General features: G+C 37.4%; 1 protein-coding gene across 1 annotated transcript in view; it reads left to right on the forward strand.

Annotated features, from left to right (window-relative positions):
- The window catches only part of LOC109068635 (serine/threonine-protein phosphatase 2A 56 kDa regulatory subunit delta isoform), a 43,413-nt gene that overhangs the window by 16,037 nt on the left and 14,635 nt on the right, over positions 1 to 12,741 (forward strand). Inside the window, exon 4 of the mRNA XM_042768471.1 lies at positions 11,225 to 11,424. Coding sequence (XP_042624405.1) covers positions 11,225 to 11,424 — 200 coding nt within the window. The remainder of the gene's footprint in view (positions 1 to 11,224; positions 11,425 to 12,741) is intronic.

The raw sequence follows: 12,741 nt of genomic DNA on the forward strand, positions 1-12,741 counted from the left end.
TTATTTTTGGGTGAACTATTCCTTTAGTGCTTAAAACCCCTTGTAATCTTCTTGGTTAAATTACTGTAATATACAGCCTTGTGTGGCTTTTTCCTTTTCGATGTAATGGCTGCACTATGAGAAAATATACTAGTGTTAAATAAACATGTAACTTTAGGTTGTAGCCTAATTATGTGACCGAAAGAACACTGAGATAAAGACGTCCTGCTCTGGGGTCGGTGATTTGCCTGTGGAGGTTCTCATTCTTATGACTGCCTGTTTGTTCTGTGTTGCTGAAGGGCAAGGTAACTACATCATGAAGTGATGATTTTTCCACTGAGTTTGGGGTTAGAGCGTACATATATGGTTGACATTCTTGATAAAAATCTTTTCACAATATCATATGTCCAATAGGAGCTTTACCACCTGACCGTATGCCCTGACTAAAAGTTCAGTCGGTCCTGTTTGGTTTGCCAGCACACACAGGTCATTGGGCTGTAATTTGGATGATTAGTCTGGGTTATGTTTAGCTCCAGATCCACTGTGAAAACAATCTCGTATGACCCTAAAAACTTGAGCTGTTGCACTGAACCCACCTCAGTGTCTTGTTGGAGTGTTGTGTATTGGTTGCTGTAGGCGCAGCTCTAGAGCATGTGAGAGGACATAGATTGCTTTGGTTGTGTGGTGCAAGAGGTCAAATGTTAGCATTAATAGCTGTTCTTTTGGTTTTGTGAGAGCATACGGGCATCACAGCACACTATGTGAACACTTATCATTTTAAAAAGGCTATTTTAATCTGCTTGCCCTAAGAACCATGAACAACAACTCCTCTTTCTTTCATCTGTCTGGGAGCCCCGAGGTTTTTGCATGTGCTATTCAAAAGCGCTGGGTGTTTTCTTTGAATTGGCCCACAATAGTCACATTATAATCAAACTATGGAGATGCATCTGGAGACATTTGTTGTTATTTTTGTTTGTACTTGTTGACCTAGTTCATCTGTTTTATGTTAGCTAATGAACAATGTTAGCATAACTATTTGGTCATGTGTTAAGGTGTCATAAGTGTTTATATATAGCCAATGAACAATGTTAACATAACTATTTGGTCATGTGTTAAGGTGTCATAAGTGTTTATTATATATATATATATATATAATGTATATATGTATATATACATAATAATGCTGGTGATTGCCAAAAAATTAACTTATTTGAACTAATTACACCGCTTTCTGTAATTAATTGTGATTAATCACACTGAACAGTAAAATTTGTTATCTGATATATTTTAACATCAATCTCCAAATTACACAAAAAAACATAGGGCTGGGCAATGTAGAAAATTGATATAAAATCTTGATATATTTCGGTTTTGCCATGGGAACCGGAGCCGATCACGGCCGCTCTAGTCAGTGCTTCTGTTGGGATTATAACAACACTCTCCAAGGCATTTATACAGCGATCTGTCATGCCACATCTATCTATATATATATATATATATTATATATATATATATATATATATATATATATATATATATATATATATATATATATATATATATATATAATATGAATGATTTGTCCAGGGTTTTTTTTTTTTTTTTCTCATCGCTGTTGTTATAATGTCTGGGATTCCAGAATGCGCATGCATCAACAGAAACATATATTAGCTGAACCTTGTTTGTTTAACGTGCTATTTATAGCAAACCATATTACAGATGCTTTATCAGATTTAAGTTGAACTGCGGTCCGAGCGCGTGCCGAACCGTGTGTGGTGAACCAAACGGTTCGGTTTAACCGTGCCACCACTAAACATAACTATTTGGTCATGTGTTAAGGTGTCATAAGTGTTTATATATACACGTCAACAGAACCACTTGATTTAAATAAGCACAGCGGGCAAAGAATCGAAAGCAACTGTTTTGAACGAGCGCACCTTTTTTTACAACCAAAAAGTGGCTGTTTCATTGTCTGTTGAGGAAGTACAGACGTTCCAGCGAGAGCTTGATGGGGCGACGCGGAATGAAAAAGTTTTTCAGGAGTCGTGGCAGTAGAGGCGGCGCAACTATAATGACGTGAATAATCCCGCCCACTCTAGCGATACTAAATACGAGCGTAAGTGGAGCGCAGTGGAAATGCTAACTGAGCCGAGCCGTGCCGAGTCGTACCACGCAGTGGAAAAGCGCCATATGAAACAGAGAGAGAGATAAATGGGTCCCTGCGGCTTCTGAAACTCCAGGGTTGCAGTTAGGGCTGTCCCCGGCTAAAGATTTTTCTGATCGACTAATAGTAGTTCATTTGAAGCATTAGTCGACTAATCACATGTTTATTAATAAGCTATTTAAATCATAATACCAAGTCTTTAATTGCATACATAGCCAAATAAGCGCTCAAGTGCATGAATAAAGCTTACCACAGTGCACAAGCAGAAGTAATGATTATGAATGTGTCAGGGAGAAACAGTAAGGAGGCTGCATTAACATTTTAATAATTCTTTAAAAAAAACTAGTGCTTTCTTAGTTTTTAGTTTTAGAGATGGTCGGCCACACTGACTCATCTCCACAGTAGTGATGCGCCTGTATGCATGTTTCACACAGATTACATAATCTGAGAATATTTGTTTTCCACTTGAATTAGTTCATTTTAAAGTAGACATTTTGCTAGACATATTTTTAATGTCTGTAAGGCAAAGATTTACACGGAGTTTCGCGTTCAAGTTCACAGAGACAAACAGCAGAAATCGCATCCTGTTTATTTTCCTATTTTTTTATAAGTGCGTTTTGTTTTGATATTGAGTGTGCACAGATATTGGTTTTGTCTTTACAGATTCGAAAGATTTATTATTCTTATCTGTATGACCAAAAATTACGGAGTATTTTAAGAGCAAGTGACCTGCCTGCAGTGAGCTACTGTTCAGCTTCCTCTCCCCGCACACTCACTTACACTGTGTCTACATCAGATGCAACAGTTGTAATGCCGCTCGCATCCGGTGTAGACACGTTGTTAAACAGTGCACATTTCTCTGGGTTGACATTAGATTGAGCGGCCATGTAAAGTTGTTACAGGGCTCCAAAACAAAAAAATCGAGTAAGGAGCCATTGGCTCCTATAAGAAAAAAGACTTAGGAGCCAAATAATTTTTATAGGTGCCACAGAATAAACGTGTTTTATTTATTTTATGATTATTATTATTTATTTATTTACATTTTTAACATTTCCATCATACTGTCATGTGTTTATGTCTCATCTTTTCTTGCCTTTCTCAGCATTTTAATCCATCTTGTAGATGACCTGGGAACTAAGGTTCACTTAAAGTGGGAACTAAATGTCTTTTCCAGCTTGAAATCTACAGTCACAAAGAACTGTTCATTACACAGAGTCTGTACCAGTATCATGGAGCATAAGCATCACTTGGCCACTGAGTGTAGCTTGGGCTCCACACACATGAGACATTTCAGTAAGTTGTACTGTAGGATCTCTTATAAAATAGCCTACCTTTTGATGTTAATTCATGTTCACTATGTACTATATTAGTAAAGAGAAAGATTAAATGGGTTCACTTGCCCTTGAACTGAGGCGCTAAAGCGACCGCACCTGCCCCATTAAGAAGAGCCAAAACTGTATTGTTTGAATTTCATTATGAATTCGGAATAATTTTAAAGCTGGTACTTTTTTATTAAAAAGTGACAAAGCACAGAGCTTTTTTGCGATTACTGGACGGCAGTTGCACTTCAAATAATGAAGTTCACGCATTAAAAGAACACAGACCAAGATCTTGTTTAGAAGAAGCCGTATTAGTTATTATTATAAACGAGAATTGTTAACGATATTGCAAATATTCAAACAGCTGTCAGCTTTACCTGTTCTAGTTTGTTTGAGTTGTGCACGAAATAGACACTGTATTTTCTGCACTTTCCCTTCTTCCGTCTCCGTCATTTCTCTCTCGCTGCACAGCGGAGCTGCGTTTATCATACTGTGTGCGTCAGCACTGATGTGCGGCAGAGATGAGGACTGTCTGAAACTCTGTTTTTCGACTAAAACTTTGATGCGCATCGTCTCAGTTTAATACGTGAACATAACAAAAGATTTGATCGCAAAACAATTAGGAAAAAAGGCATTACTTTCAAATTTTTAAGTTATAACATGTAAATATATACCCAGATAGCAATAACACTTGGGCTGATTCTGGCTGAAATGCGTCTCTGTCGGTTCAGTCTCGGCATCGGTGAGAAGATAATGGGCCAGAGCCTCGCCGACTCTACAAAACACTTCTGGCTGACAGACGGCTTTTTCTCTATGGGCCGATCTCAGCTGAAAGCTGTTGTACACGCGGCAGGTCCACACTCGGTGTAGTTGTGTGTATTAACCTTCGGCCCGAGTTCATTTTATCACAGACGGGGCGCTGCTAGAATGAAGCAAATCATCCGCCTGAGAAAACTTTTTTAGCGGTTAAATCCGGAGGAGCTTTCGGCGGGTAGTCGCCACTGGCGACCTCAGCAAAAACGTCACTCGCAAATTAATATTTATGGTCGCAAATGCGACTGTTTTAGTCGCAGTTTGGAGCCCTGTGCTAATACTTTTCAGATGATAAGCCATATTTGAGGTTGATCATGATAGGTGAGCGTGAGCATTTGGATGCCTATATTACCACATACACCAGTCGTTAATGTTCTGTTAGTCACAGACTGCGTGAGTTTGCTTGTGGATTATTGTTTGTTTTTTTTTCTCTGTTTGTTTTTTTTTTTTGGTTGACCAAGCTTCTTGTTGTCGACTAGCAGTTAGTCGACTATTAGGGGGCAGCCCTAGTTGCAGTCACGTACTGATTTGATTTGCTGGAGTTTTGACAACTTTGAGATAATAGAATAGGTCCTCTGTGTGACATTTGACCGTTTGCTGCTAAAGTTTCTGCATTTTGTGGGCTGAGGCGGTGCCTTTTCCCAGTCCTTTTTATGCTATTCACGTGTTTTCTTGCTCTGTTTATACCAGGGGTAGGCAAGGTCGGTCCTGGAGTGCCGCTGTCCTGCAGAGTTTAGCTCCAACCCTGAAAAAACCTCACTTGTCTGTAGCCTTAGTAATCCTGAAGACCTTAATTAGCTTGTTCAGGTGTGTTTGATTAGGGTTAGAGCTAAACTCTGCAGGACAGCGGCACTCCAGGAGTTGCCTATCCCTGGTTTATACCATCCATTCAGCTTATATAATTGATTGTCCACCCATCGTTATCAGATGACCTGCAATGGCTGACAGGCCGATCCTACTTTAGGTCTTAATCGGGGCAGATATATTACATCAATGGCTGACAGGCCGATCCTACTTTAGGTCTTAATCGGGGCAGATATATTACATTTCTGCATGCAAAAATGCACACATTTAGAGAGCTTGGCCGCAACAGTTTTTCATACATCAAAAAAAAATTCAGCATGAGGTTGGGGGGCAGTCTTTGGCTTGTTACTAGATCTCGTGTGAAGATTCGGCATAAAAGCCTTACTTGAATGTCTGTTCTGAGTGACCAATAGAAATAATATAAGCTTTGAAGTAAAACAAGTATAATCTAGTATCAAACGGTTTAAATAGTGTAATAAAACAGTGTAATAAAATGTAACATTTTCATTATGAAATTCAATGCTGTAATTCAGATTTTTTTTATATATATATATATATATATATATATATATATATATATATATATATATATATATTATATATATGTATATGTATATGTATGTATGTATGATATATATTTATTTTTTTATATTATGTGTGTGATTGTTGTTGTTTGAGTGTCTGAGTTTTGTTGATGTTATGTTATTTATTTGTATATGTTTTTTTTTATCATGCACACTTCCAATTTAAGAGCCCACCAGAGATATGTGTGCCCTGTGATAACAGTAATAACAGTCTATCTTGCAATTATCTTAATGCTTAGTTATTACTGATTTGCATTACTTAACCAAAACGCAACCCTGAAGAGAGTTGTCTTCGATTTCAATGAGTCCTGGACAGGGCTCTAGACTACGACCAAAATGCGAGGTAAAATTTGACGTGGTCGCATTTCTGTGAGTGTATGGTCTGCTCTGCTCCAAAGCGTCTATTCTACTCTCCACTTTACAGTGTGTGCTGCAGAACCAGGTGTATAGCCTGGTTATACTCGCCGACGAGCACAAAAATGTATAATGAAAGTAAAAGACCACTTCTTTCTTAAAACAGAGAAGGTGAACATTTTGTTTTCATTCTGAGAAGTTTGCTAAGCTTTCTGTAATTCATTAGTCGATATATAGTACAGCATGTGGTGTATGCCATGCCTCGTCTTATTCGTTTTTGTTAATACATTTTATGTAAGCTAGTTTGTCATTGTTCTACTGTTCTGTTGTTGTTGTGCTTTTCATTAAGAATAATAATGAATCTATCTTTCAAGCATTCATTTTAGTCTTAGAAAGTGAAAGGTGTAAAGATGTAAGCACAGCAGACAATTATGATTTCTTGTAAGACACTAATGCTACTTTTCCACTGCATCGTACGGCTTAGCTCAGTTTGTGTTTCCACTAGGAGTTTTTTAATTCTCATCTCCATGAACATAAGATGCCGGTGCATTTCGGATTTGTTGTTGGTTACATTATGCTCGTATTTCTTCTTTGCTGTGAATTACAATTTCTGTATATCTGACCATCCGCAATCTGGAAAGCGTCACCAGAAGAAGCCTGGAGGTACTGCTGCTCCGGTAAGCCAAAGTGGTAAACAGCTACAGTGCAGGTATGAAATGAAATGTTTATATTCAATGTTCAGTCCTCGCTGGCTGTGCTGATTTTAATCTAGCAGGTCTTGTGTCGCAAGTTCAATGATGCAGGTAGTGACGATTCTCTCCAGCAAATCAGTGATCAGCAGGGTTTACACGTCACATTTTGGTAATGTTACTGTTAACTTGTAACTTGGGACGTGGTGGTAGTTGGTAATGGGAAAGGTACAAGGTACTGTACACGGTGGAAAACCCCCCAAAAGGGAGCTGTGCCGTGCCGTACCATGCAGCGGAAAACCGCCATAAGAACGCAAATTCAGTAGTGAAAGTGAAGGTGACTGAAGCCTGGCTTATAACATAGCAAAAAGAGGAACTCCGATTAAAAAAAAAAAAAATCAAATCACAAATAATACTGATGAAAAAGAATGGGTTGAATGTAACTCCTTTTTAATGTAAGACCTACCAACATCATAATTGGTCACATTGACAGCCTATGCAGAAGGTAAAATGAGATTTCAGATTTTTGTTACCATATAACTATAAACTATGATAACTGAAAAACTATTCATCAGCATGCATTGATCAATCTCATGTTGTAGAAAAAAAAAAAAAAAGGAGTGTGCACGAGTCATGTGCTCGTGACCAACTGAGAGAGTAAGTTGCACCACACTCTTAAAAATAAAGTTGCTTCACGATGCCATTGATGAACATTTTTTGTCTAAATGGTTCCATAAGTTTCTTTGTGGCAAATGAAGGTTTTTCAGATTATAAAAATGTAAGAAAGAGATGGTTCTTTTAAAGAACCTTTGACTGAATGGTTCTTTGTGGAACCAAAAATGTTTCTTCTAAGGCATCACTGTGAAGAACCTTTTAAGAATCTTTATTTTTAAGAGCGACCAGTGGGAAGAATGAGTCTAGAGCCCTGGTCCTGGAGCAGTTTTAGTGCACTAGTGGAGATCTCTCTGCTATGTAAAAGTTTGGAGTCAGTAAGATATTTTTGATGCTTTTAAAGGGAATCTATTATGATCACAAAGTCTGCATTACACTGAATACACTAAAAACAGTAAAAAAAAAAAAAAAAAAAAAATGAAGGATTACAACAGCTTTCTTTTGTAATATTTTACAATGTCATTTATTCCTGTGATGTCAAAGCTGAATTTTCAGCATCATTACTCCAGTCTTCAGTGTCACATGATCCTTCAGAAATCATTTCTTATTATTATCAATGTTAAAAACAGCTGTGCTTTGTAATATTTTTGTAGAAACTGTCATATATTTTCAGTGAAATGTCAAATAGCACAGTATTCTTATTTTTGGCCCATGTAACTATATCCACATTTTTAAGTAACGAACATCTGGAGGAAAAAAAAGTTAGATCCTAAAGACTTCATCTAATTTATTACACATTTGAATGTATTTGTAAGCATTGAAAAATTTAAACCACTGTATTGTTTTAACTATAAACACACCTCTGTAGTTTTGCCCGCTATATTGCCAACCCCTAATTTCGTAAAAGTTGTCAAATAAAATATCAGCAATCGGTATCGGCCTTATTTTGTTTCATGCTTTTATGTGTATATACTAGTGCATATTTGATTTGATTAGATCAATATGAAAGCCACTCTGTGCATTCATCCATAGAAAACCTGCTGGCTGCAGGCCATCCTTTACCTCCATTACTGTCCTCCTCCTCCTCTCATCACTCTCAGAACTTCTCCTCTGGCATTGCATAAGATCTCCCAATCAAACACTCCTACTTCAGACTGCAGGCCTGGTGCAGGATGTTGTGGTTCATGGCCTGCAACTATTCTAGAAATCCTGCTGTCTTCTTCCAGCTAAAAGCACTGTGGAAAGAATTCACATGAGTCAGCAGAGTAAACGAAATGTTTCATACTTGCACACAGGACATCATCTCTCAAAGAAATTGATAATGAAATCATCTGACAATAGAGGTTATTTGTTTGTATTTGTTTATTTGTCATTTCAGTCATTGTGCTCTTTGTGTTTGGTGACATGTAAAAGTGATGCTAGAATGTTCTGATAGAGCTGCTGCAGTGCAGTAATCCTTCGTTCCACGTCCTTCGTTTTCATTCTGTCCCCAGCGCTGCTCAAAAGTGGATCAATCCCCATCCTTTCCTTGTTACCCTATGCCATCCATCTCAATGGACAGGGTCTGTTTAACAAAAGCCACTGTCAGACCTAAGACCTCTTCTGAGTGATATTAAAATGAGAAATCACAGCTATTTTACTGATTCAAATATTTCAGGACCACTCGTTGGATTTATGAGTTAGACTGATGCATGCGCAAGTTGCATAACATTTGCTAAATAAATGTGTTCTTTACTTGCTGCTAGTAAAACATACAATTAGAACTTAGTATGACTTGGCAAAAGAGGCCAAAATCATATATCTATTTTTCAGCCTATCTTTTCTTTGTATATTTTCTCTATAATGGCTTGATGGGAGAGAAAAAACTGAATAGCTATTAACAAAATGCTAAGTACATTTAAAATAAGCAAGAAACAAAATGCAGTAAAAAAGTTAATCAACTGTTTTCAACAGTATTTTTGCTTAGTGAATAGTTAAATGTAAATATCTTTATATATGTGAACCAAAATAACAATACATAATAATAAAATACAAGCAAATTTCCAAATATATCTGCATACAATTTTGCTAAAATGTTTTAAAAAGTTAAAAATGCCACATGGGGACTAGGATGCAAATTAATAGCTGAATCATCATCAGTTTAAATTATTATTGCATAGAAATAAATCAAACTGCCGAATTCAAAGTTAAAAATTGTAGTGTATTGATTCTTTTTTTTTTATTATTGTCTGAGATTTATATTCACAAAGTTCGTAATTTATTTAGGAGTTTTATTTATTATTTTCTGCAAAGACACATTTAATGCATCAAAAGTGACATTAAAGACTTTTACATTATCAAAAAAAAAATTAAAAAAAAAAAACATTAAGGTTTTCAGATGTTTTTAACATTTTTGGTAGCTCAGCTGTTTTTTAATTTTTTTTTAAAAGGTTATCTGTTTATTGGAATGGATTTCTGTATGTTAGTGTGACACTGAAGACTGGAGTATGATGCTGAAAATTCAAAATAAATTACAAAATAAGTTTCCAAAATAAATTACATTAAAATATAAAACAGTTATTTTAGGTTGTAATATTTCACAAAATTTAGCTTTTTACTGTATATTTCATTAAATTAATACAGATGAGTATTAGAGATTTCTTTCAGAAACATTAAACCTGCCAATCCAGAACTTTTAAATGGCAGCTTATTATAGTCAGCAAAAGCATTGTGATTGTATTGTGAATATTCAGTACATCGCTCATCCCCAGTACTTGGTTACCTAATTCCAGTACAGCCATTATGGCCTGCTCATAATTGCAGCAGTGTGTTGCCTTGGCAGAACAGTGTTATTTTCCACAAGCTCATGCAGGGACACACGGATCACAACACGCAGACAGACAAATGAGGTTCACAATCAAGGTGAGAGGAAGGTGTAAATGAAACTGTGGTGGACCAGAGAGCCTCCCAAATAGGAGCTCTGTTTAAACTGTGTGTTGGTGTGAAATAGCACAGTAAAGGCCGCGATATACTTCAAACGAAGTTCGTTTTCGTTCTTCGTCTGGGTGCAAAAAGAAGTTCTGCTGGAGGTGGGGTGTAAACGTGATGCGACGCTCACGCGTATCCCCTAAACACAACAATGAAATGAAGTGTAGGCAATCTAGGTGTGAGACAGGCACCAATGGTCAGATTATTATAGACAAAAGAATAATGATTAGCAGCATGATGTGGAAAAAAATATTGGAGTCAACAGCAGTATGGTGTAACATTTATTTAAAACACATGTATTTGGTAATTGCTACCTTACATCTTTACTCTTTCCTTTCATGGCTTTGGAAAACTTGTCTTGGATATTTCTCTACGTCGCTTTTTGCATAACTCCAGGTGGTTGACACAGCTTTGTTGCAATTTCTTTCTAGGAATTAAATGCTTTCTCTGAATCTTTAAAGTCTGTCTGCGAGCGATTGTACTGGTGTGGATAAATCTGTGCCAGCTCAGCTATTCGACACTCCAGCGTGTTTATGTTGCTAGTGACTTGCAGATGTTTTTCTCCTGTATGACCTCCATTGAATTAGAAATTAACCGGGTATAAAAAAAAAATGCACGTCAAAGAAGGTGGAGTTTCAGAACACACCCACTGATTGCATAACCGCCACGGACCAGTGGAAACTCAAAGGTGATTAGGAGCCAAAACAAACTCCCCCAGAAAGGTCAGCTGTTTCGAACTGCCGAAACAAACTCAAAACGAGTTCGTTTTGGCCTGATTTTGTTCGAAATGACGTCATATCAGTTCGTTCTTCGATTTTTGTTTGAAGTATAACAGGGCCTTAAGAGGTCTGGAAATCTTTCTTGGGAGGTTTGTTGGTTGGTTTGATTGACTGTTCTGACAGGTGTCACTCAGCCTGTTTTGTTTGTCTCCCATTCCAGATGCCCCTCCCTTGGATCGAGAAGAACTGTTTGTCCAGAAACTGCGGCAGTGCTGCGTGCTTTTCGACTTTGTGACTGATCCACTAAGTGATCTTAAGTTCAAAGAAGTGAAGCGAGCCGGCCTCAATGAAATGGTGGAGTACATCACACACAACCGTGACGTGGTCACAGAGTCCATCTACCCTGAAGCAGTCATCATGGTGAGGGGGCACAAGCATCTCCTAAGCACACACACATCAACTCATCCCCATTGCTTTTCATACATGGTGCATGTAAGGAATGTGTGGCTTAGTTCACACCACCCTATCACTCTTGAGTGCTCAACACTGATTCTAAATAAAGTACCGCATTTCAAAAATCACTTGGCAGTTTTCTCAAATGTAATAATCGTTGCATTTATTTTTTTTTAAATGGAAAATTGCCCCTTTAATTTAGTTTCCATGGCAACATTAATCCTCTCCTACCATCTCGAGATCCTTCAATTGTGAACAGAGTAGGTGATGCATCAGCTGCACTGCATCGTGTGATTCACCTTTCACGTGAGTCACAAGAACTCATTCGGAGTGACGAGGCATGGAGGATTCAGAGTTATTGTACATTAAAACTGTGATGCAACCGATAATCTAAAAATAATTATTTGTGAACATTTTGTGATTCTTCATTTGTCACCTGCGGAGATGTCAAGCAATTTTGTCTAGCTGAGTACTTGTGTACTTGTGAATCTTTTGTGCAGTTGTAGGTCTGTATACAGTGCACGTGCATGTCAAACATTAGCTTCCACTACTGCTTTCTTTGTATTTCATTCTTTTTGACCCACATATACATTGGTTAGCTGATTCTCATCTAGTCAGAAGTTAATGGGACAAAACATGTGGCAAGTACACTCCCCTGCTTATCAGGACACATCCTCTGTGGCCAATTGACAGTAATGGCTTTTGCCTGACCGACGCACCGGCGATTACTTACCAGACCCAGGATAAAATCTGTGTAAATGTACACCAGGGAAATATGGGTAATTAGCCATCATAAATCAAGGCCTAGACATCTGGGTTTCCTTTCAGCCATTCCTAATTCAGAGAAGAGGTCTGCTGTGTCCCAAATAGGGCTCAGCATTATAGCTAAAAAAAATATTGATATTTATGTTTTCACTAAAATAAAAGTTTTTATTTTTTTTTTTTGCTAATAAAGCATTATATTCTTATATATTCACCAATACAAAGATAGCATTAATACACAACAATATTTACATACATGGGCATGTGTGGCAGTGCTACTAACACAGCTTTTAAGAAACTTAACAGCCAAAAAACCGCATTAAAGTCATTGTGATATAAAATGATCTGGGTTATATTGTAAACATTTCATACGTGAAAGCCCTATTCCCAATAATAAATCTTGCGGCTGTATTGTAAGATAGTCGCAAATCATAACCTCTTGGCTTTTAGATGCACATTTACCCCTCACGTCCTCCATACTGTTAGGTACCCATTAGACTTTCATGTCCTGCTCTCCCGTCT

Source organism: Cyprinus carpio, chromosome A13, assembly GCF_018340385.1.
Source record: "Cyprinus carpio isolate SPL01 chromosome A13, ASM1834038v1, whole genome shotgun sequence".
Taxonomy (NCBI): Eukaryota; Metazoa; Chordata; class Actinopteri; order Cypriniformes; family Cyprinidae; genus Cyprinus; species Cyprinus carpio.